At 38.3% G+C, this 26,640-nt stretch overlaps 1 protein-coding gene across 14 annotated transcripts in view; it reads left to right on the plus strand.

Annotated features, from left to right (window-relative positions):
- Window positions 1-26,640, plus strand: part of LUZP2 (leucine zipper protein 2) — a 92,397-nt gene that overhangs the window by 56,965 nt on the left and 8,792 nt on the right. For 9 of the 14 annotated variants that reach the window (XR_015807450.1, XR_015807451.1, XM_088175286.1 and 6 more), the window contains 2 exons: window positions 13,519-13,593; window positions 17,659-17,823. Coding sequence is in view for 12 of the 14 variants with exons in the window: in XM_088175286.1 (XP_088031412.1) it covers window positions 13,519-13,593; window positions 17,659-17,823 (240 nt within the window). In the remaining 2 variants the exon portion in view is untranslated. The remainder of the gene's footprint in view (window positions 1-13,518; window positions 13,594-17,658; window positions 17,824-26,640) is intronic. The other 5 variants (XM_088175291.1, XM_088175292.1, XM_088175296.1 and 2 more) reach the window with 1 other exon arrangement.

The following is a 26,640-nucleotide window of genomic DNA, read 5'->3' on the forward strand; positions in this document are numbered from 1 at the left end:
GATGAAGAAAAATAAATCTAGCAATGATTTTCAATGTCAATTTATACAAGCATCTTGTATTATTAAAATTCCTCTTGTAAATGTAAAACGTGACCATGCTTTGCTGGTATGGTTTGAGTATATTTTTGCATTTTTCTAAGGCTTTTGCTTCAGTTTCAGATGTATTTGATCTACTGCTTCATCTCTTTTTCCTTTTGTTCAAATTCTAAGACAAAATATATTGATAGGAAGTTCTAGAAAAACAAGAAAAAGTTCAAATGTGAGTAGCAACTAAGAGCACCTGGGCTACGTGTACTTAATACATTTAATGTGCATAATCTTTGTTCCATGGTAGAATTTAAATAAGCAAACAAATAGGATTGGCTATTGCAACAAATAATACAAGAACTTAGTACCTTCACAAACATTTATTAGCTTACAAGTCAGGAAACTGCTAATATATTTTCTGTAGATGGTTTTACCATGAGTGACACGGTTTGTAATTTTGCACCTTCCCCTGAGGAGCAAAGCATGTTGGATCCAGTTGGGTGCACAGACATGATCAGTTCCTGCTGAAACTCAGGGTGGGTGTTTACTGAACAAAGATCTGCTCTTGGCCCTGGGGAGTCCTCAAGGCTTCTCCACATGTTCAGAACCTCCAGGTGCCCAGTTAAAAGCATAAAATTAGAGATGTCTGCCAAGTGCAGAGCGTGGCTGGAGTCAGCAGCATCAGGAGCAGCAAATTCAGAGGTGAGCAGATAGAGAGGGCAGGCAGGGGTTGTAGTGGGGATGACTGGGAGAGAGGAACCGTGGACAGAAGAGGGAGGAAGGAGGGAGGGCAGCACTCCCAGAACTCGGCAACCTCTGCTGCTCCTCGTGGTTGTTTAGCTTGTTTGCATGATGGCACTCTTGAACTCACACATTTCTTTGGAGTGTAGCTTCACAAAGTAAGAACGGGATTGTAATTTACCCTCAGCACTCTCATACTGCTCAGTAATGTTTCAAGTATTATGAGTGCTCATTGCCTCTAAAGGACTAAGGACCAAATTTAGAGTCAAAACCATTTTCCAAATTCTTTGAAACACCTAGTTCTACACAAATTAAGTCATTATTTGACATGTGAAAATCATTTGAATCATTTGCTATGGTAGAGTCAAATGCAAAACTATATGAAATATTGGCTGGATTTGGTAAATATCTATACCATTCCTCCCTCTGAAGTTAAACTGATGCCATGTGTGTTTTTCTCTCTACTAGCAAAGTTAATTACATACCACAGTAAACTGATTCCCTAGAATTTTTAATTACATATTTTTCTAATTAAGACAATGAGATTCTACATTATATTCAGAGAAAGAGATGAAATAATAAAAGAAAAACAAAGGAAAAAAAACAAGCAAAAAACCACCAAGACCTGCTTTGGCAGAGAACTTTTGTAAACATTAGGATTGCTTTCTGGGCTTGAAATAATTGATTACCTATTTTAGGTTTGTGATAATCTTTTACAGAAGTACTTTGTGTGCTGGCACATACATGAAGATGCAAGCTTCAGGCTTTCCAACACAGTTTTATTTTTATAATGCTGATGACTAGGCTTGATGCTAAATCCCATTTCACATCCACTTCCCTCATGATTTGCATCTGCATGTATTAAAGTTATCAGCTGCAGAATTCAGCTGACTTTGCATATTTGAAAAATTAGTCCATTTAACAGATTTTAAAGCATTATTCATTATGTACAAAGTACCATTAAGCTTTTATTTTCCTGTTTTCCTTGCAGAAGGCTTTCTAAATAAAAGAAAAAAAACTTTATTTGTGCATTCATTTGTCTAGCACAGAAAGAATGCTCTTATCTTTCTTGCTGTTTTTACATTGCCCTGTAATGTAAATATAATTTGTGTAGTTAAAAGGAGATTATAAGAGAAAACTGGGAACAGTTTCCTTTTTGGCCTGTCATATTAACTTCCCTGAGAGAATACTGCAATTTCTCTTGCTTTCAGACAGGATCTTTACTCTGTGGTGTGTTTATTCAATATGTTTTCTCAGCATCTGGATCTTGTGCAACCTCCCTTGGGAAATTTACCAGAACTGTGTAGGAAAGACATGACTAAACTAAAAAACTATTATAAAATACCAGTTATAAACATAAATGTAATGCAAAATATTAGAGATTTTTTTTTGTGCAACACATTATTAGGGATAATAAGTTCTATAATCTACAGGCTGACTTCATCATGCTGCATAACAACTGAATAGAATCTGGAAGAGGCGACTTTCCTGTTGATACACATTTTACAGGTAGCGTTTTTAAGCATATTGATTTGAGACAATAACTACCAAAGACTTCAGATAAAACAAGGCTCTCTATAAAGTTTCCCTTGACTTTGTTAGAAATGACCATCGAATCGAAAGCAGCAAACTGCACCTTTGGTTAGTTATATATTTATTTATTTTATGATATTTTCTATTGGATAAATTTAATCTCATTGATCTCCAGTGGCTTAAATATTATTGGTTGATTATACTAGCAAAACGAATTAAATTTTCTTTGGACTGTTTTTTCCTAACAAAGGATGAAGATTAATTGAAAAGTACCCACAATACAAGCAGACTCTGGACATGATGAAATGAAAATCTGAAAATATTCTTAACGCATTTTTTCCTTTTAAACACATAAATAAGAAAAGACACTTTGTATTTGCTGAGATCAAAAGTTCTTGTATATATGTAATCCCATCTTTACTGGTCCACTTTTGGCAAAAGCCTTTTTCTAAGCAGACCATGGAAAACAGGTCCATATTTTCTGTTTCCTAACAAGGTTCTGGTTTATGTATATTATTCTTATGCAAAGCTTATTTAACTTTTTTTTTTTTGAAACTTGACGTAATCCAAATTCTATATATTTCTGCTGCTTTGGTCCTTTGTGGTCTATTGCAGCAATGGGGAACAAAAGAGACATGAACCCCTTTATGCATACAAAGAAGATCTCTATTTTTCTCCTTAAATCTGCTAAAGACAGTTGGATAGTTTTCACCTCTGCAAGCTGACTCCATTCACCTTCTCCTCCAGCAGTTTTTGACTTGTTGAAGGAATTCTATACAGCTGCTTTCCATCTCTCATGCCTTTCCACAAGATGGCAGGATCCATCAGTAAACAAGTGTATTGCTTCTCACTTTCTGGTAATTTATTGTATAGTGGGACCTCTTCAGCACATTGCCTTCTTCTCTGATGACATTCCAAAATCTTTGCTTTCTGGACAGCCTGTGATAATTTCTAAGATTTCTGGACAACTGGGGTATCCTATCTGAGCTTTTTGTGTGATTAGTGCAACCTGCCTACTCCACGTACAGCATCTGTTACATGATGTGCAGAGAGACCCTTGTTTTGAACATCCCAGCCAACGCAGGTAACCAGGTTGCCAAAAGGAGCTGTGTTTCAGTACTAATTGCCAAAAGGAGCTGAGCTTCAGTACTAATCACTTCTGCAAGCAGCTCAAAACCCTTGCTAAGCTGCCATTATCTCTTTTTCAGTTGGACTATGAGTTTCAGATCCTCTGTATCCCCCAGCTCAGACAATCTAGGAGTCAGCCTCGAGTCTTCTCTGGTGTTTTCTGTCAGAGGCTCTAGGTAGGGTCATCCTCTCCAGTTGCACTATAGAGCACATCTTTTACATCTTGCCCTGGTCAAACTGGCCCAAGGGCTACTGTTTGATTTGTTCAAAGGCTTGTCATTGCTCAGGGCCCTATTTAAAATCATTCTTCTTCTGTGTCACTTCATAGAGTGAAGGGCTTGGAGAGCATACAGTCAGACTAGTTTGGAATGTGCATTCTCCAAAATTCCACACCACCTAAAGAGCCTTATGTTTCTTTCTTGTTAGTTTGTGGAGACATGGCTGTTATCTTACTGTTCACATCCATTGAGATCTCATGTCCATCTTGTTATACTCATTTGCAAGTCCCTTTACTTTTTTTTATATAGCAAACCTTGCTTGCAGGAGAATCTGGGCTATTTTCTTCCATTCTCAAAAACTGTAGCTGTATTGCCCCATATGATGACAGCATCAATGCACTGCAGGTGTTCCAGACTTCTTCTTCCAGAGCTCCCACTTCTTTTTTTTTTCCATCCCACTTCCTCATGGCCTCTCTTTGGTCCCACAGGTAAAACTCTAGGGTGCCCTGTGGCATGTACCTTCTGTATCCTGTCTCATGAGCAAAAGGATGACTGCTCTCATAAACTTGCTGAATTGCTGGAACTCCCAGGACAGTTTCTCCAAAGTCAAGATGAAGGAAAATAAATACTATCTTCTTAATCCTGGATTTGACAAATTGCTTCATCGACTGCTGGTGACACATCATCTTTACAAATTAATGTTTGACAGTGGGCTGTCTTGCACTCTTTACAAATTTCTGTCACATGGGTTGTACACAGAATAACAGAATCACAGAATGAACTACATTGGAAAAGACATTTAAGCTCATCTTGATCGACCTATGACCTAACACATCCTCATCAATTAAACCATGGCACTGAGTGCCACATCCAGTCTTTTTTTAAACATGTAGAGGGATGGTGACTCCACCACCTCACTGGGCAGACAATTCCAGCATGCAATCTTTCAGTGAAGAATTTTTTTCTAACCTAAACTTCCCTTGGGGGAGCTTAAAACTGTGTCTTCCCATTCTGTCAGTTTTTGCCTGGGAGAAGAGACCGACCCCCACCTGACTGCAACCAAAGGACTTTGTCTGAACCTGTGGGGAGTTGCACATTTCCAGGCCATAATATATCATTTCTCACATGGCTGTTTCTCTCAGGTGTTGAATATCTTTCTCTATTGCCGTCTATTTTCCTGGGTGACTCCGAATATTGCCCTTACATGAACACTTTTTCCTCACACTTCACAGGGGGCTAAGGGCTCTGAAGGCCAAGGGCTTGGATCTTTTTTCCCATCTCTTTGGCAATGCTTGGCTCCTTAGCAAGTGATCCCAGCTGATAACTTTACAGTGATTATTTTTTTTTCCAACTTCTAATTGTCATGGTTTAGGAATGGTATTCTTCAATTCAGTGTTCCTACTGCAAGCTCTCCACACAATGCACTGCTTGCTCACTCCTGCCTCTCCTCCCCCTGCCCTTCACTGGACTGGAGAGGAGAATGGAAGGCACAAAATGTAAAGATCATGGGTTGAGATAAGACCAATTTATTGGAAAAAGCAGTGAGATAACAAAATGAACAGTAACAGCAACCATACTAAAGACAGAGGGTACAAGTAAAGATTGCTCACCTCGTGGAAACCCCTGGCCACTCTCTCTACCCCAGCCTGGAAGGGGTCCCAGATCTCCCAACCCTGAAAATGATCTGAGGTGGCATTGAATAATTCCAGGTCCTGGCCATGCCCCCTCCTGCCTGCTGCAAATATTATTCTGTCCTGGCTGCACCAGGACTACTCTGAATCTCCTCTGTCATGGCTTAAAGTCATTTTCTCTCTCTCGTCTCACTCAGAAGAGACTGGCTCCAGCTCACCTACAGCCTCCTTTCGGGTACTGGTAATGCTTTAATCCTGTTTCTTAGGATATTCCTGACAGCAAATTCAGAGACATCTACATAACTCTCTGCAGCACAAAGTCCGCAAAATAAATGAAAAAATTTTGGCATTTTGGTAGAATTTTTTTTTTTTCAATTTCTGTGTTGTTTGTTGTTGCTGATTTGGAAGCAGTTTGCAATAATGAATATGCTGATTTTAGTGAATACTGTTGCTGCATGGTTTAGCTTTTACTTTCTTAGCAACAGAACATTTTGAAATGGGAAGTTTTAAGAATTTACCTCTTTATAAACACGTGTAAGTAGTATTGCCAATAAAGTAGTTTTGTTTCCTTTGTTTCATATTTTCCTGGCTGAATTATGCTATTCCCTGATGATGTGGTCAAATCCTACAAAGAAGCACCAAAACCAAAAAGGTGAAGCTTTGAGCAAGTTGTAAACTAATCCTCTTTGAAGAAAAGATGAAATATATGTTTCTAGCACACTGCTGACAGAGGTGTAAGCACAACTGGTATGCCATGAATTTTAAAATGCTTTTCAACTTAAAATTAAAATTAAAATTAAAATTAAAATATTTTTCAAACATGAATTTTTAAATACTTACTCCCCCGGTGCTTGTTCTCTTACTATTAAAATAAACAAGATAATATTTAAAAGATGATTGACTTAAAAAAGAAAGAGCAGCAGGTTGTTGTGATCATTTGGATGGGTTATCCATTGTAAAGTACAACTACGTTAAAATGTATGGTGCTCTGGCCTGATCTAAAAAAAGAAAATTCCTCCATGGGAAGTAAGTGCAGACCAGGCTCAAATGTGAGTGATGTGGCTCTTTGTGCACATTTTCTGAATGTGTTTCTGCAGAGAAAACAGTAATTTTGCTTTAGTTAAAAGCTGAGTACTAAAACCCTGGCAAACCGCAGTTTTCCATTCATTGTAACAACTTTTATATGAGCATTGGGGAATGAAAAGTAAAATTTCAGGTAATAAAAGCCACAAAGGACTTATTTCCTCTTTTAAAGTACATCCAGAATAGTCAAAAATGAGAGATAATAGCATTACAGCAGTAATATGCATTAATAAAATGTACAAGCTGTAAGACTTTGCAGAAATGCTATTTTTAACTGAATTTTCTTCTTGTTGTAAATGCTTGAAAATCTAATTCAGATGTCACTGAATTTCTGGGTTTTGCTGCATGCCTGAATAAATGCAATAGCGTCCAAAAAGTGTTGTTCTCATTTACATTTGACACCTTATGCTACAGTAAACAGTGCAATTTGGAAGAACAAGTCTCAGTTTTTCTAAGATACAAATAATGCCTATAGAACAAGCACAGCAGAATTGTTTTTATTGAATGATTTATCCAAGTTTAGAGTTACGTGGTTTTCAATTGTAAAATGTGTCCTCATTAGAAAATATAATCCATTATAAAAGTTGCAAGTATCTTTTTTTCTTAAACATTTATTTAAAGCCTGTGCAGAGATAAAACAGAATTGAGAATATTCAATCTATTTAACAAGTGTTTTAAATATTACAATCATGTTTTCTAATTAATTCTAAGTAGCATGTGTGGTAGCATGTTATCTTTAATAGCAATCCTTTGCATGAAAGAAAATATGTTCTTAAAAGCTTTGAAATAACCAAATAGAATTCCATTTATCATGCCTTGAAATAAAGAGAACTCAAACATGACTGTGTTTATCTCTGCACACCTGAGGAATCCTTCTAGCATGAGCCACAACCTAGTCTTTTCTGGGGAAAAAAAAACCCCAAACTAACCTTTGAAATTTCGCATAAGGAAAACAAAGGAAATTGATTAAGTCCTTTTCCTTATGGGTTTCGTTTAAATTTAAAATAAACCACCAAACACAAAAAATATCAGCACCAATAATAGCAAGAGGGAACACTATTTATTTTCTGTTCCATATTGCCATGCTGTATAAAGTTGCTGGGGGAAAATGGGGCTAAAATGCTGTCAGAACCCTCTTTTGGCTGTGCTCATAAGCATGCAGTGTTGGTAGCAGCTGTGTGTGCATTTCCCCCCTGACCTGAGCTTGTAACACTCTGGGATAGCCTTTGTATCGTGCTAGTAACTGTGAACTTATTAGGGAACAAATACAACTGAAAGGTGACAAGTGGCCTCCTCTGGCTCACACCAAGTGCTGGATTCAAAGTGGTCCTGATTCTGGCACTTCCCAGGAGAAAATACAATTTTTTTTTTTTTTGCAATTAGTCATTGTGCTGTTTGGTTTGTTACATCTTACACAGAAATAGAGCCACAGCCTGGTTTTGTTGGACTGTACCTTCAGAAAAGTTGAGTAACTCACCTCAGAGATGAGACACTGAAGGTTTTGTCCGACTTCCAAGAAGAAATGGGAGGACTTACATGGGGAGAGGTCATTGAAAAGCCTGTTGACTAGCTAAGTTTAGGAAGAAGAAGGAAGTTCAGCTCTAATTTTCAGGGTAAAATACCAAGAAGAACACTTTCAGAAGCTGTATTTGGAGCTTATTTGGAATGTACCACAATGTCATCAACAATACATAATCCAACATAATTTATTCCTTTTATGGAAATGGTTAGGTTTGCCCCAAGAAAGATGATTAAAAAGATTTATTTTCTAGAATGAGCAAAAGGTACTGCAATGGTACACAAAAGCCTGCTAGTGAATGCTTTTATTTTTTCTGATGTGACTAAGGAAGTGAGAAGCAGAAAACTTCTAGCCACCGTATTTTCAGATAACAAAACTTGTCTCACTCCCATTTTGTTGCTTTCAAATGGCTTTGAGGAATATGAACATCTCAGTATCAGTTAATATGCTATTTCTAAATTCTTGAACAGTCAAAGTCATTATTCCAAAGACACGTAGGCATTTAGTCTAATGTGATCCATCTTAATTAAAGGTTAGTACATTCATTTGAGTTAGAAAAGTGTACTTCACTGACAGTAATTGCTCAGTGAGCTCTCTCAGAGGATGAAATAAGAAGTTTTTCATAGACAGAGAATGGTTTTTGTTTGAAGGGGCCTTAAACACTTTCTAGTGTCAGCTCCCTCCACCATGGGCAATGACACCTTCCACGAGATGACTTTGCTCATCCAACCATCAACCCCATCCAGCCTAGCCTTCAACACTCCCACTGATGGAGCTCCCACAGCTTCTCTGGGCAGCCTGGGCCAATGCTTCAACAGCCTCATAGTAAAGAATAGCACAGAAAGTGTATTTCTTCCTAAAATTTAATCCAAACCTATCTTCTTTCAGATTAAAGCCTCTTGTCCTATGACTCCATGTCCTTGTGAAAAGTCCCTTTCCAGCTTTCCTGTAGGCACCCTTTGGACATTGGAAGGCTTCTATATATCTCACTGTTTCCTGTCAAAGACCTCATTCTATAAGAATACCTAAGAGAATTTAATACTTTTTTAGTTTTTCCAGGCTAGTTTTTTTTTTAAAGACTCTTTGCAATTTATTGGAATTGGGCTTGTGTAGTCCTGTTGGTGTTTGTCCTTTTCTTTATTCAGTATCAAAGCCATGTTAGTTCATTTAGGCTCCTTAAAAAACTTTTGATTTGCAGCAGCAGTGAAACTATTGCAATATGAATTTAGCCTTGAGAGAAAAAAAACTTTAAGAAAAAAAAATCTGATTATTCTGCAGATTTGGTACTAATATGTAAATAACTATCACTACTTTCGAGTGAATGGTTCATAAAAATGCAGTTTTAATGCCAAAGTTTTATTCTTACTTGGTTTCAGTTGGATTGATATCACTGAGCTATTTGCTATTCTGTGAAATTAAATAAATATACATGAACATTACATAAAACTTTAGTCCATCAACTCATGACAGTATTATGAAAAATGAGAATAAGTCTTGGTCTATGATGCATTCAGAAAACCTTCACAAATATATTTGAAACCAATTCTTTGGAAGAATAGCTTTTCACCATAAACCACAAATGTTTTCCCATATGTGGACAGTGTTACTACAATATAGTAGTTCTTTGTCACAGGAAATATCTATTAAAGAACTTAAGTACTTTTCCTCCAACTTGATTTTTGATATGGAAGCAGAGTTCAATGTGTTATATAGCACCAGACCTGCAAGGCAGAAAACAGCAGTCACTTCTAACCACCATTGCCTGCTTTCTATCAACTACCCAGATTTTCAGATTCCTGTATAATGCATGTCCTGAAGGAAACCACACACCTGCTAATTCATAACTGTAGTTCTGCTTTTCCACTGATTTAAACTGTAACACTGATGGTGCTGAAGGAAGAAGTTGCCTAGCTGTATGGGCCTTGCCATTTTCCATCTGATTCTAATCCTTCAGCAATGCACACTATCACAGGTGCCATCCTAGCCTTCAACCTGCCACATATCTGGTGAGAAGTTCATACAGCAGAAAAGAGGCAGTCCAGGAAGTTTTTAGAGTGTGCAGAGGACAATTTTTTATCACAGCTGGTGAGTGAGCCCACCAGGGGAGGGACCTGCTGTTTGCAAATAGAGATGGGCTGGTGAGAGATGTGGTGGTTGGGGCACAGTGATAATGAAATTATTATAGAGTTCCCAGTATTTGGTGATATCAGGAAGAACATCAATAAGACTTTTACATTACACTTCCAGAGGGCAGATTTTGGCCTATTTAGGAGACTTGTTCAGAGAGTTCCTTGGGAAGCAGCCCTTAAAAAAAAGGAGTCCAGGAATGGTGAGTGTGCTTCAAAACAGAGAACTTGAGGGCACAGGAACAAACTGTCCCTGTGTGCCAAAGGTGAGTCAGTGAGGCAGACATCCAGCCCGGATGGGCAATGAGGTTTTGAAGGAACTTAGAAATAAAAAGAGGATATATCATCTTTGGAAGGAGGGTCTGTTTTTTCAAGAAGTACTTAAAGGAGTTTGCTAGGGTATATAGGAAAAAAAAACAGTTTGAACTTAATTTGGCAACTTTTGTAACTTTTTTGTAAAGGATAATAAAATATGTTTTTACAAATATATTAATGGTAAAATAAAGGGTAAGACCAGTCTTTGTTCTCTATTGGATGCAGGAGGGAACTTAGTAACTGCAGATGAGGAGAAGGCAGAAATGCTTAACATCTTCTTTGCCCCAGTCTTTAGTGGGAAGACAATTTGTCCTCAGGACAGCTTTCCTCCTGGGTTGGTAAATGGTGTCAGGGAGCAGAATGGTCCCCCTGTTATCCAGGAGGAAGCAGTCAGAGAATTGCTGAGCTGCTTGGATGTTCAGCTGCCTGGATGGCCAGGCCCAGAGTGGTGGTGAACAGTGCTGCATCCAGCTGGGGACAGTCACCAGTGGTGTCCCCCAGGGCTCTGTGCTGGGGCCAGTCCTGTTCAGTATTTTTATTGATGACATGGATGAGGGTTTTGAGTCTTTCATTAGTAAATTTGCAGACAACACTAAGCTGGGAGCATGTGTTGATGTGCTGGAAGGTAGGAGGGCTCTGCAAGGAGACGTGGAATGCAGGGAGGTCATTGTTCCCCTGTACTCAGCACAGGTGAGGTCACACCTCGAGTGCTGTGCCCAGTTCTGGCCCCTCAGTTCAGGGAGGACCTTGAGACACTCGAGCACATCCAGAGGAAGCAACGAGGCTGGGGAGGGGAACACAAACCCTGTGAGGAAGGGCTGAGGGAGCTGGGGTTGTTTAACCTGGAGAAAAGGAGACTCAGGGGTGACCTTGTCACTCTCTACAGCTCCTGAAAGGTGGCTGTGGGCAGGTGGGGTTGGTCTCTCTCACCAGGCAGCACTGACAGAACAAGAGGACACAGTCTCAAGCTGCACCAAGGGAAATGTAGGTTGGATATTAGGAAAAAGTTTTTTACAGCAAGGGTGATAAAGTACTGGAATAGTTTGCCTGGGGAGGTGGTGGAGTCACCATCTCTAGATGTCTTTAAAAAAAGATTGGATGTGGCACTTGGTGCCATGGTCTAGTTGAGGTGTTGGGCTGGTTTGGAACTCGATGATCTTGGAGGTCTCTTCCAACCTTGTAAAATCATAAAAAAAAATAAATTATAGCTGTACTGAAAAATAATTTAATAAGTAACAGTATAAAAATATTAAGGGTGTGAGAAATTTCTTGGTCTAGTTCTATGAGAAGTCTCTCTGCATCACATGGAGTCAATTTTCAGCCTTTCAAACATGATCTGTGGCCATGTTTATTGTGAATGATATGGTATCCTGTATTTAGGAAAAAATCTGAAAAGTTACTGAAGTCTAGCAATTTCTTGTATCTTAGTAATTTTTTTTCTCTAGCAAATCAGTGATAAGTCCACTTAAATTTTGCAAACTGCTGAAATGGAAGGATTATTTCTGTAGTGGATTCTCTGTTGCCAGACTGAAGGACTAAATCTTTAGCCTGATGTGTATGCTGTGACAGTGGCTGGTGTTAGCTGTAAGAAATGTGATGCAGTGGAAATTATGGACTGCAATTCACAAGAGACTTTCGCACATCTGAACAAACAGTTGACTTCTATTCTGAAGCAAGCTTGGTTTTGACTAATGAAACTGTGACTCTGGTGATAAATCTGAAAATAAATGCCTAATCCTGTTTTAAAATGCAGCTAAGAGGTTCTTTGCATGAGTTGGGAACTGAAAATTCCAGGCTTTTCACATTTCATTTGGCAGTGCAGCCTATGCCTAATGTAATAAATATCACATTTGCTGTCTGATGAGGAGTACAGGCTTGCCTAAGCTCATCACCCCATCTGTGACGTGCTGGAAGGATTGTCATTACCTCAGCATAGACCAAGTTAACTAGCTTTATAGGATTTACACTAAACTGCATTAATGTAGTGCATTAATCTATTAAGCTATGCTACAAGCAGCAGAGTGCAGGAAGTCTTGAAAAGTCTGTCAAGAAAAAAATCTCTGGCTGGGGTTGAACTCCAGAGACCTGGGAGCATAGGATGGTGTTGAGGGAAAAAGCAAATATTGGGTTGAAATAAAAATGTGTTGCTCTTTATCTGAGAAATGATAATTTCATCCAGTTATTCTGCATGTGCAAAATGTATATTTACTTAATCAGAATTTCAGAGAGAAAAGATAACTGGTTGTCCAGTATCCTTCTCTATGGTTCCCTTCTCAAACAGGGAAAACAATGACTAGGTTGTTTTTTTTTTTCAGGTACAACAGCAAAAGAATCCTTATTCCTTTTGGTTGCATAATAATGTGTTATTAATGATAAGGCTGAGAATCACAGGAATGTGGGAGCTCCTGCTTTCCCAAAACAGAAAATTCTCGCAGAGAATGTATTTCCTTCAAGGGAGCAGCCTGGGTTTATACACCTCCTAGGGAAGGAGAGAGAAAATAATTGTCTTTATTTACTGAACATTTAAAAACATCTTGTGAACCCCTGCACTCCATACATGACATATACATTATCCAGAGCCAGGAATCCTTCCACTCAGGGTGCAGGCTCCTTGCCTGATCCTGACTTCAAACACAAGTCTCCCAAAATGCTTTCCCACTATGTAGTTGCATAGCTAGCTATTCCTGTGAACTTTCCTTTTATATTTCCAGGAAAAGACATGGAGAAAAAAAATCTGGAGTTACCTCCTTGTATACTAATAGGTAATATAATTTCATAAGGTGTCTGCATGAAAGAATGTTTGGGTGTTTTCTAATTTGTCTGTTTATGCCAAATTAGCTTAATGTTGGCATCTCAATGTTTAAAACTACAAAATAATGTTCAAATTGCACTCAGAAGTCAGACAAATGAACAAAATAATTAAAAGACATTTGAATACCCTGAATTTTCCAGAAGGATAGTATGGCATAATATTAAATATTTTATAGTATGGAATTAATTTTGCTATTGATGTTTAATTACTATAAATTTGCATTCACATCAGTGTGAATGCACATTTGACCATAATTATTTTTTTCCTCAGGAAAAGCAAATCTGACCCAACCCATGTATATTACTTGTAAAATTTATATTCTTTCCTCTCTCACATGAACAAATGCATTGCACATTGCATCAGCTTTTTTTCTTGATTCCCACAGGCACAACAGCTAACAGATCTGGAGCAAAAACTATCAGTTGCAAAAGACAAATTGGAAAATGCAGCCCTTGACAAAGTAAGAAGTGTAATGTAATGTAAGCATGTTTACCTCTATCAGCTGTGGATGTTTTGGTGTAATTTGGCAAAAACAAATGAAAGCCTTGCAGTTATTTAGATGCAGACTAAGTTGCATCTGAATTGTACCTGGGAGTGATGCTACTGAAATCCGTGGAACTAATTATGATACGTGAAGTTAAGTGCATCTGCAAAGTTATTTAAGAAGAGGATGGTCAAATTAGAAAAGAAAACAGCTCAAAAATTTTACACCGATTTTTAGTAGATTTAGATATTTATTGTTTGTACTGATTGTAGACTTAGTGTTTTTCGTAAGTTTTACACCTAGAGCACTTTTCTATTTCCCATCATGCACTCTTAGAATTCCTACAAATTTTGCATTACCAGGTCCCAAATATCAAGAACAGTATGGGCAGTAGGACCAGGAAAGTGATTGTTTCCCTGTACCAGAATTGGCAAGGCCACACCTCACATAGTGTTCAGTTTTGGGCCACTCAAATAATGACATTTTAGTGCTGGAGAAGGGAAACAAAGGTGGTGAATAGCCTAGAAAACATGTTTTCTGAGGAGCATCTGAGGGACCTGACATTGGTTAGTGTGAGGAAGAGGGGGCTCAGGCTCATTGCTCTCCACAGCTGTCTGAAAGGAAACCATCATGAGGCAGGGCTTGGTTTCTTCTGCCACGTCTCAAGTGAAAGGATGAGAGGAAATTACCTTAACTTGTGCCAGGGGAGGTTCAGATTAGAAATCAGAAATTTTATTTTCACTGCAGAAGTGGTTAGGCATTGGAATGAGCTACCAAAGAAGGTGGTGGAGGTACCACCTCCAGAAGTGTTAAAGAGGCATTTGGATGTGGCACTTGGGTTTAGGGGAGATTAAAATGGTGCTGTATTGACAGATGGTCTTTAAGGTCTCTTCCATCCTTGATGATTCTGTGGATCATGTGATAGGAGTACAAATGGATCAGGGAAATATTAAGACATGCATCATAAATGGGCAGCATTTTGGCCAGTAAGCAGCTTATTTTGACCACAGTCACATTTATGCAAGATTATAGAGAACTTTGTCAGATTACATCCCTGGCTGCAATAGTGTTTCCTTCACCTGTCCTTTCATGATGTTCATTTATAGATTTCCTGTCAGCAGTCAATATTGAATTATGCTATCTACAGGATGGAAACAAATTTACTTGTTTTTCTTTTACCTTTGGAATGGCAAAATTGGAATGGCTGCAGCCAAGGCAGAATGAGCACTGGATGGCAGGATTGAGAGATGAGAGGATGAGAAATTATCCTGAGAAATTTCTGGATGAGAGGAGGGTGATTTCAGTTTGGTGCAATCTGCAGGAAGCACTAGAGTCATATAGGACAAGACTGAGTCCATATCATCATGCAAAATTAGACAGTATGCTACCTCTGCCCATTTAACCATAACAAATGGTGATTTTTGCTGTCTGTGCAGTCACTAACTTGAAAAGTTAGGACTAAAGACATGTTACATGAAAAGAAGTATCTTCTGCTGTCAATTAGAAATTAAAGGGTCCCTGAGTCAAATGGATAAAGGAATCCTTTCCCTTTCACTCTGCTATTAGTTCAGAGACATACAATCTGACTGCACACATCTTAAGGGAAAGACATTCCATTTTCTCTGTTTGCAAGTAAACCAAATTCCATTTTGTGGGAGACTGAAACATTAATGGTTAATGACTTGAAGCAGTAGGCTGTTTGGGCCAGGAAGGGTGTTTTCCTGGGACTGGGTTTTGCACCCCCAGCCTGTGGTAGAGAGGAGAGTTTCTGGGTGTGTGATGGAGAAACCTCTGGTCCACACAAGGCAGAAGGGGTGAGCACCCACCACGAGGCTACAAGCTGGGCTTTGGCCAGATAAGGGAAGATGATGACAAGAAGCAAACCCTGCAGAAGTGGGACAGTGCTTTTTATCGTGCCAGTGTCCTCCCTGACATAACTGGCTCAGTTGTCAAACTCCTCTCCCTGGGGAAGGTGTGGGACACTCACATTGACATGGGATGTTCACACAGGCTTGAGGGTATTCATCCCTCCTGATGGGGCATAGCAGGATCAGCCACCCTGATGTGAGAGGCAGCTCTCATGTCTTACAAGGGGTAATAAACCATCAAAGATGTCAAAGTGTCCCCAGACTTTTCTGGGACCTTCCATCAGAGGACTGTGCATTACCCCCAGTGCTGCACCAGACAGTGTAAGCTGCTCCCTCAGGAGAGGTGCCCTGGGCACTCCCACATTAGCCTGAACATTGAACTCTGTGTTTTGTGGGCTTTCCCTCATCTCTGAGGAAACAGGACTGTGAAGATCACTTTGGCCAATGGACATCTAAATTACAATGATCAAGGCTCATAACTGGATACATGGGTGATGTATTCCTTCCCTTCCCTTCCCTTCCCTTCCCTTCCCTTCCCTTCCCTTCCCTTCCCTTCCCTTCCCTTCCCTTCCCTTCCCTTCCCTTCCCTTCCCTTCCCTTCCCTTCCCTTCCCTTCCCTTCCCTTCCCTTCCCTTCCCTTCCCTGTGTTATTTTTATGCTTTTCTACTGATATGTTACTTTAAGTAATAACCACAATTTGCTTTCCATTGCAACCAAATTATTCTAAAATAAAACATATAGATATATACAAAACACAAACAATTCTGTGTTTTTTCACTCTAATCTGCTCCAAGGGATCTGTTAACAAGAACCTGAGTTACCCTTGCATTAAGGTCATAACATATTTCATCTCCTATTTCTTTAATTTTCCCTATTGTGCTCTGATTAATAACCTTACTATGATTGTCTTTTGTCCTACTATTTAAATACACTTTACTAACTGGTTTTGTTCGTTTTTTTAAGAAACAGTCATTTTTTTTTCCAGTTATGAGATATATCCCTGTTTTCAGTTCAGGGGAAGTTTATCTGATGTAAAACAGAGCACTTGTCATGTTCTCTAAAATATTTGCTAAGAAAATAAACTAAAACATGCTGTGTATGTCATTGCTTAGAATTAATATGACTATGAAATACTTTTATATTTTATATGTAATATTTCACATACTTGATATGTAGTGTGTAATGTTATATGCACGTTTTCCATCATACATATATATATTTTCCACCAGCTTTTGCCATGGTATACCTTGATTTATGTACCTTTAAAAAAATATATGATGATTGAAATGTGAATGTGTTCTGTATTTAGAGGTGCATTTTTAATAAAAAGAAAAAAAACTAGAAACTAGGTGTTTTTAAATGTCAAATGCTGCTAACCTCCCCTTGAAATGAGTGTAAGAAGTTACCTCAGTGGCTAACATTTGACATGTATCTTGATTTGATGAAACAAAGATTTGAAATATTATTTCCTCACTGCTGTAGTTATCTCATTGTTCTTGCTCTCTCAGCTTATTTCAATTACAGACTTCCGTTTCCATTAACATATCTATGTGTGTGTCTGGGAGTAAAATACAAATGTTTTAACATGAGTTGCAAGCACCTCACCACTTAGAAGTTTTATTTTGGCTTAATGAACAGTAGTGGGTCTGGACAAATATATTCTTAACTGTTATGGTTTCTTTAGTACATAGTGCAAAAGTATAATATGCTCATGAGGGAAGCCATCTTAGCTGGATTAAAATCTATCTATAATGTGGAAAAATACCAGTTATTTGAAATGTTATAGACTAAACTCCATGCAAAGTCTGTGTCTTGCAATACTTATGAATTCTCTGTAGATATTATGCATAAAAGGCCTGACTCTGTACAATATTTTGTAAATAGTATTTTTCTTTTCAGAAAAAAATTACATTAAAGTATTATTTGCAATAATCAATGTGGATAAAACTACATGAAGGGATGGGAAGAGAGTGCAGTGACTCCCTAGGCAGTTTGGTGTCTAATGTATGGCAATCTAATCACAGCAAAATACTGCTTTAGACAGTCTGAGTTCCTTCCATCAATGAGAAAATGCAGCAGCTCCTCATAAGTGTTTGTTTTAATACAGATAAAGTAAGCAGTTGTGTTCATCACAGCACATCTTAGAGAAGTGATGGTTTCTTATTTTCCCCAGGAGTCACAGCTGAAGGCTCTGAAGGAGACTGTGCAGCTTTGCCTGTCTTCAGTTCTGCACAATCAGACTCCCACAATCAATCCAATCTCTTCAAAACCAGCTGAGAAGCTGACTTCCTCAAACACAAAGGGCTCCAAGGTTCCATTTCAAGTGGCAAGCACCAAGGTATGATTTCTCTCCAGGGTGGGTTTCTTTCTAACATCTTTGAAAATTTGTCCTATAAGAGCATCAGACTGAAACTAAGGAAGATTTCAAATTCCTTGGAAGATTAGGAAAAAATTTGAGGATAATTCTAAGACTGTTTCTGATGTCAATAAATTGGTTTTTTAGTTGGGAAGCAGCTACGTTCGACTGAGTAACAAAATTATATCACTTGGTAAATGGATCGTGTCTGCACAACAAATCTACAATGAAGATGGGTTTGCTTTTACAATAAATGAGGGTGATAATTCGTAGGATTATTTACCTTTCAGGCACTCGTAGTGAATTTGTGGTAATACAGCACTAACCAGTAATATGAGGTTTACTTATCATGGTTTCTTTCAGTGGGAAAAAAATTATATAAAAACCATAACATAATCTGGGACACCCGAATCAAAATTGCCAAAATGGATCAATGAACTTGACAGTAGGCCATAGGGAATATTCCAGTCTTGCAAGATGAGAAGGGCAGTTTCAGAGAAAGCATGAGGAAAAGAACAAAGATGAAAAGTGTTTTGAGTCAATAAATTCAAACATTATAATACAGTGAAGATTTGCAATTATTAACAACTGTCCTAGTAAATTGCATCTTCAGTGTTGCATTTTGCTCATGAATTCAACTGATTCACTAGATAGATCTAGAAGAAATCTGTAATTGCAGTGAAAAGGAAGTTTTACACAAGAATGACTGAAGGACACTTCAATGTCCTCCTTTCATTCCAAAACTGAAATAAAAATAGGAATTGCTAACTCACAGCCAATTTCTAATTTGTGTATGGAAGCTGTTGATATTCACTGTTAGTGCACAGGCTGAAGCCAAAAATTAGTAATCTTTCTATATATAATTAAAATTAAAATACAATTGCAGAAAGCAGAATATAATTATAAAACTGGATATCACATCGCTACTCTTAAAATTACGATTGTCTGTTCCTTAATAACTGTTTTACAGGAAGAAACCATCATTCCCAAAAATTATTATTACCTCTGGAAAAAAAGCATTGTATTAAATAGTAGCAGCACATGGGGATGATAGTGCTGGTTTAGATTAAGCTCACTGGATCTATACAGGACAGCTGTACACTACACAAGCCTACAGACTTTTCTTTCATGCAAAGTGAGCAGCACTCTGGGATCTCAGAGGCTTGGAACACAAACCCTGTGAGGAAGGGCTGAGGGAGCTGGGGTTGTTTAACCTGGAGAAAAGGAGACTCAGGGGTGACCTTGTCACTCTCTACAGCTCCTGAAAGGTGGCTGTGGGCAGGTGGGGCTCGTTTCTTGTCTCAAGCCAGAACCAGAGAACACAGTCTCAAGCTGCACCAGGGGAACTTTAGGCTGAACAGCAAAAAAATTTCTTCACTGAAAGAGCGAGTGATTGGGCACCAGAATCATCTGCCCAGGGAGGTGGTGGAGTCACCATTCCTGGAGGTGTTTAAAAAAGACTGCGTGGGGCACTCAGTGCCATGGTTTAGTTGATGAAGTGACATTAGGTCATAGGTTGGATGTGATGATGTCAAAGGTCTTTTCTGACATAGTTATTTCTGTGGTTCCATGATTCTATAATTAACGTTATTATTTGTAAATAATTTTATGTTCATTGTTGGGGGTAAAAATATTAAATTAAAATATTAAAATATTAAAAATGCCTTTTTTATTAAGAATGTTTCTGATAACTACTCAAAAGTGTGTAGCAGTAGAATTGTCCTGCACACAGCATGCATCTGAATATTCTCCATGGTAGGCTATTAATAAATTCCAGACTTTATAGGTTACTTCTTTTATCTGCACACTGTGTCCATCCACACTTTAAATTATTTATTTTCTTTGCTTAGTTTATTTTTAAGTAGTAAGGAGGAACACTTTCAGGTATGAGTTCACGAAGCAGTACTTAGAACAACTTGGATTTTTTAATGTTGACCATTATTGATTAAAATATAATTTGGACTGTAAATGTTTGACCTCACTAGGCTACAAAACTGTGTGACATGTGGGGTTCTATTTAGTGAGAATTTTCCTGAACAGCCAACCTAAACAACTGACTCCAATAATTTCAGGTTTTCATTGTCTCATATATTTCATACCAGCATATGATATGCAACAAGAAGATAGTGATATTTTGTCTACAGTTTAATATAAATTATTTATGACTTCCACAAGGTTAGTACAAAGAACTGTTTTCATTTAAGTAATTTTACCTCTTTCTCTTGTGCAATCTTACAAGAACTTTGTTTCCTTTTGTTTATTTTTCTCTAAGCATGTGACTTAGATATTCTCTCTTCTTTTCTTTGCAGTTAAATAGAAGTAAATACATCATTCTGAGGGTTGAAAATGGAGGTACAATGAATCATAGCAGAGCTGCTCTTATTGATCCAGAAAAAATGGCTGTATACGTTTTTAGAAGGGCTTTCACACCCTCAGCTGCATGAAAATACAAATAAGAAACTGTAGTTGTTCCAAGTGAGGCAACTGAAAATCTTGGTTTAAAGTTCTATTAGAAAACTGAAATTATCTCAAATATTTATGCTTTCAAAATAAGCTGTATTAGAAAAACCAGCCGAATCCAGAGCACAGTAACAAACATATGGAACTTCTTTGTGCGTGTAGCTGGGCATTTTTAGAATTGCCACTCCTTTCCTGTGAGTCCTTTCTCCTTTACCAGCCCCGTGCTATCCTGGAGGTCTTTGGGTGTCTTTTGGGTGCACTAGCTGCCTGAGAACACTTAACAGACTTCCACTCCATACTGTAAATGCAAATACATTCTGTATATTACTAATGGAAGGTGACCTATTGTTACTTTTATTTTCTGTTTCTGTGGTACTTTCTTATCTTTGAGCACTTTTGTGAGTTTGCTGCATGTCATGCTGGACTACCCTGGAAAGGATGCTTTGCTCTGCTCTCTGACAGACACTATCATCCTCCAGCTCACTGCACTTCAGGGATTGTTCATCCTTTCTAGATGTACTAGCTCTCAGAGAGAAAGGATGTTCAGTTAGAAATAAGATCCTGTGGTTTGAGGTGGTTAGGAACTAGTTTATTTCCCCAAGGAGACTTTAAGTAGAAGACTTATTAAGTAGGAAATTCTAAAAATAGTGTTTTAAAACTTCAGTATCTTCCCTAGCTCTTGGCAAACAAAACTTTTAAATCTTTTTTCCTTTTAGAATAGGTTTTTTTTCCAAGAGATAAAGGACCCCAGAAGACCTACAAAGCAAAAATTTAAATGAAGAATGAATATAATGTCCAACATAATATACTGCTATGAGGCAGTTGCATGTATGAGGGAAAATTCTGCACTCGTAGATGAAAAGAATGATTCATTGACATCGAGATATGTCATCTATCATCCCACATGATCTATTTGAAAGAAAAGTCCTTTCACTTTGATGGATGTTCAGCTATTTGAGCTCAATGTGGATGTTCATCTTGGAGAAACTCATTTATAACCAATGCAAACGTCTGTGAAATGTGAAGAAAATTAAATGTGATCTTTTAGTATCTGTGTTGAATATATCTTAACAATTTCCACTTCTAATCGGAGTGGAGTTCTTCTAGGTTATTTGTAAAACTTAGAGCTTTGCTCAATGCTGAGTGTTGGCATAAAAGTAAGCAGCTATTTTCCACATTAAAGGTAGTTGAATACAGTGCAAATTGGAACAAAAAGAAATAACTATAATGGCAAACATGTTTGCTTTAGAAACACTGTGTAGAAGTTTAAAGATCTGGTACATTATAGGATTTGCAGTCCTTTAAAAGGAATTTTCCTATAAAATTATATCTCTGCAGATGTGCATTAAGTAGATATAAGAACTAAAGTATGTCTCTTGCACTAACTGTTGAATAATATTGACAATGCAGTAGAGAAAAGCAGTTATCTCTACTGTAAAACCTGCCAAATATATGTCTATACATATCCAGTGACCATCATTTATAGAAATATGTAGTTTTAGTACTGTTTTTTTGTATTGACTTCTCATTTATTTTTGCATTTGAGTTGCTCTGGAAGATTTTTAATTCAGGATATACAGAAAACAAATACAATTATTTTTTCTTTATATATATATTTACACATACCTATTAATTGCATATTTGTCGTGAATTTGGTTGTGGAAAGATAGAATAGATACTCAATTACTTTACAATGTCTCTAATTTGGAATAAGGTGTTCTTTAAGGTCCCATCCAACCCAAGCCATCTAGGATTCTGTGAAACTTGCAGGGCTAGAAGGATAACTCAAAAGTCCATAAAATACTTCAAAATTATGTGAATTTTTGTAATTGCAAATGATGCTACTCAACTAAGAAGAGTGAAGGAAAAAGTTATTGGTTTAGCACCTTTTCCTTGGCCAAAATTAATATATGAGGCATTAACATGGCAGCTGGCCTGTGTGTGTGTGTATGTGCAATGTTCAGACTTGGTTTCCACGAGCAGTCAGAACTGACCTGAAATGTGATATTTCTGGCTCTTAATCTGTGCACCTTGCCAAGGAAAGCTCTGACAACTTCGTCCACTTACTATGTACAAACTGCTCGGTTTCTTACAGTAAATGCTACAAATCCTTGAGCAACTTGTGACATCCTAGGCATGACAAAAGCCACTTCCATCTCAAAAGAATAAGATGTCCCAGGAGAATACAAAACTGAGTGCCCTGAGAAGTGGGCATGAACAGCCTGCCTAAGCTGTTCCCTATTTGCAGCCTCTTGGCAGCCATCTGGTCATTAATCCTGGTGGAGGTTGGTAAAGGGAAGCAACCCCAGTCCAGGGGGATCTCTCAGGTTGGCTCACTCAACATGCCAAACAGATGTCACAAAATGCCTCACTCAACATGCCAAACAGATGTCACAAAGTGCAGACAGGTGCAGCTGGCACACCAGGCACAGGCTGGTGAGTCTTTGCTGTAGGTAGTTTTTGAGTGTTTGTAGTTTGGGTCTGTGAAACTCTCAGTAGCAAAAAATGTGTTTCTGGACAAAGTCCGTGATTTCAGTATTTGAGGTTCATCAAGACATTGCACATCATTAGAGGAAAGCCACCACAGCTATCATAGAATTGGGGATTTTTCGTCCTTGGATATCATGAACTTGCACTCTGCCAGAAACTGCTTAGTTTGTTTGCTTACATTGAAAATGCTGTGCAATCCTTCTGTTAGATCAGTATGAGGGCCCATATTTTATTTTTTTTTAATGTGGAAATTGATTATCACTAAAACCTTTAGTGTAGAAAAGATTAATCTGTGACAGTCTAAGTAATAGGAAAAAATTGCATTTATGTGACCCATATTGGTGTTGGCAGGCTGTCTGGCAAGTTCTGTCCCTAGCACTCTGGCATCTCACATGAAAAACTGCTGACTACAGAGCAAGGCTTGTGCATGTGAGCCATGTGAGAAGAAAGAGCCAGTAAGAGTTTTTATAATATAGCAAATAATTGAGCTACATATCAAAGTCAAAAAATCTTTTGAAAGATGGTTGACCTAATTTTGCAGTTTTATTTAGCAGTGAAGATGAGGGTATTATAGCAAGAGTGCACCATTTCAGAAGAAAACTGTTTGGTATTAGAAATGAATAATATATAAAGCATAACTGAAGGAAATTTCAAAGGTATGAAGGAGAACTGGGGTCTTATTTATTCCACTGCAAACTTTGGAAGAAATCTCAAAGAAATAAGGGGTTTGGTTTGCTTGTCTTCAAGTATTCTGCAAGTTTTGCTGCAAGTAAAGCACTCATCAATGGAGTCTAATTTCCTCTGCAAGCACATATCTTCAATGTATTTAAAACTATTATTTCAAGGATCTGAAATGCAAAGCTTGGGTTTTAGTCACGCTTGTAAGGTCTCACCAGGAAATTCTTCTAAATTATTTCAAAGGCAAAAACAAGATAGGAGATTTCATGTTCCTTGAAAATACATTTGCATTTTAAATCCTGTATTGAAAAGACTTGAGGACTGTTTAGAAAGCTTTAAGTAAATTGGGAAGGAGTTAATAATCTTTATCCAAACAATTTCACTCTGGAATACTTGATGTCATTTTGATTATATAAGGTGTTGGTCTAGAAAATAGGTCCCACTCAGATAAGTAATAGCATATTCATTTTAATATGAGAATTTATTTTTCACAATAAAACACCCTGTTTGCAAAGTCTTCCTGTAAGACTCACGCATCATCAGCAAGTATATAAGCCTCTAATTTTTATTTTTTTTAATGTAAAAAGTCAGTGTTGGTCCTATAATTTTATAGAATAAAACTGCCAAAATAGATGCAGTATGCCCTCTGGTGTTTTGGCCAGAACTCAGATTTAAAGGACTGTGTTGATTTTGCACAGCCTGGGTTTTTGATACCAGGGGGATGAAGAGTGGGGAGGAGGGGACAGAGGACAGGGGTGGCTTCTGTGCCAATCTCTGATGGCTCTGAAGACAGACATGCTTACTTAAGAGAAGTTGCAGCTCTGTTTGTTTGTGGCTGTGTCTGCTGGCATGAAAAGGAGGAACTTGTGGTTATATTCACTTACAGGTAACAAAAAATAAGGAAGTTGTGGAAATTCTATTAAGCAAGTAACTATAATTATACAAATGGCCAATAACTACATATGCAGAAAGAAAAGGTCAGGAAAAGGCACTGAGGAAGACAGCGAGCCTTCATCCAAAGGACCACTGAAAGAGGGCAAAACGACCCCCTAGCAACAACCAAGGCCTGTGCAGAAGACAACTCTCAATGTGGAATCAAGGAAATGAAAGCAGGTGGAGGTTATCAGGAAAATGGAAACTCAGACTGTATAAAAAAGCTGGATTTCTGCTATGTGGTGAGTGTTCTGTTGGGGCAGTGACTCCTCTGCACACCCAGCACTGTTTGCTTGCTGCTTTTTCTGTTCATAAATAATCATTGGAGAGATCATAATTTCTCGTGAATTTATAACAAAATCAACCTCTCAGCACTGCGGGATCCTGCAGGAATCTTTGGATTAGTGGAACTTGTTGGCAATGGTACCTACAAGCATCAGTTTTTCTTCTAGTGAGAGAAGAGGAGGAAGTGAGGACATGTGAGGGAAAACACCGTGGTGGCTCCAAGGCCAGTGGAAAAGAAAAGGAGGAGATGCCCTGTGTCAGAGCCAAGATTCCTCTGCAAGCCATAGTGAGGACTGTGGTGGAACAGACGGGCCCCTGAAATGTGTGAAGTCCACAGGGAATGCAGAGATCCACCCTCAGCCCATGGAAAAGTGCTCCCGCTGGAGCAGGAGGATACCAGAGAAGGCTGTGATCCAGTGGGAAACCCAAATAAAGAGAGAGTGCCCCTGCTTCCAGAGATGGAGAGAGAGAGCCCTTGCTTCCAAACTGGAGCAGCCTGTCCTTAGAAGACTGCACTCCAAGGACGAGGGACCCGTGCCACAGCAATTTTGGGAGGCTGCCTGTGGAAAGGGACACCAGGACATAGCAGAGAGCAGACTCCTCTCCCTGAGCAAACAGATCTCGAGTGATGAACTGACCAAAACCCCCACACCTCCTCTCTGCGCTGTCGTTGGGAAGCAGGGAGGGGCTGGGGGGAAAAAAGGTGTTCCAAACGCTTATTTTACTTTTCATTATCCTCCTCTGACTCTCTTAATAATAAATTTACTTTATACCTTTAAATGTGAGCATGTTTTGCCCTTAGAGTGTTTTCCTTCCAGTCCTTATCTCAAGTCACCAGCCCTTTGTTAATTTTTCCCTTTCCTCTGACCAGCTATAGCAGGAGAGTTTGGTAAGCAAATTACTTTCGTGGGTGCCTGGTGTTTGGCCAGTGTCAAACCATGACAGGCACCCAGCCAGGGTCTTGCCCTCTGTTCTGCTTTCCTCCTTTAGCCTCTGTGAGCAGTGTGGTGGTGTTTTAAACATAAGACTTGCAGATCAGTGTCACATTAGGGTAACAGTATGCAAAGTAATTGGGGGTGATGGTTGTGTGAAAGCTGAAGGGATGCAATGTCCATCAGTTAGAAAACAGGGAATGAAGGAGCCCAGTTCACTGCTCCCAGGTTTGGTGGTGTCTCAGCAGTGCAGCTTTGGTAAGGAATTTTAAAAATGTGTTACAGAATCTGATCCTACTGGCTAAGGCAATCATATAGAAATCGAAAAACCTCATAGAATCTTTTGTTATGGGAGAGAAAAAAGAAGAATAGTATGTAATAATGGACTTTACTCTTGAAGATTTCCTAGAAGTAGGAAATGCTGTAAACTCTGAAAATGTGACACTTGGAAAGTACTTTCTTGATGACAGCTTACCCAAAATCTCAAACTTCCCATTGTTCTGTAGAAATGAGTACAACATGCTGAGAAATTGTGCATCATTTAATAAGGTACATTCTTAAGCAAGAATCGAATTCTGAAATAAGCACTATGCACAGGCATTTATTCTCCTCAGTTAGTAAAGCATAAAGCTGTCTGGTTTTGCTGGCATGCCATGGGATTTCACTGTGTCAGGAAGTCAAGAAATCAAGTGAACATACATTTTATCATTTATTGAACATACTTCTATTTTATTCAATGCAAAGAAATTTACGTTTGCAGAACTGTAATTTCTTTCAGTCCAAACAGACAGGTCATTCAATACAGGTATTAAATGGCATTCATTATTTAACAAAACAATTCTTTATATTCGATCTTTTAAATTTAATCTCCACATTACTTCCTCCAGTATTCAGTTGCTCTATAAAACTAACAAATCTTCATCGGAGACTTGTTAACCAGAGAGTATTTAAACTATTTTATTTCAACTATGAATTGAACTATTTTTCATGATTGGAGTTAGATTGTAAATAGTGACCTGCT

The sequence above is a fragment of the Sturnus vulgaris genome, chromosome 18, assembly GCF_052056855.1.
Source record: "Sturnus vulgaris isolate bStuVul1 chromosome 18, bStuVul1.hap1, whole genome shotgun sequence".
Classification (NCBI taxonomy): domain Eukaryota; kingdom Metazoa; phylum Chordata; class Aves; order Passeriformes; family Sturnidae; genus Sturnus; species Sturnus vulgaris.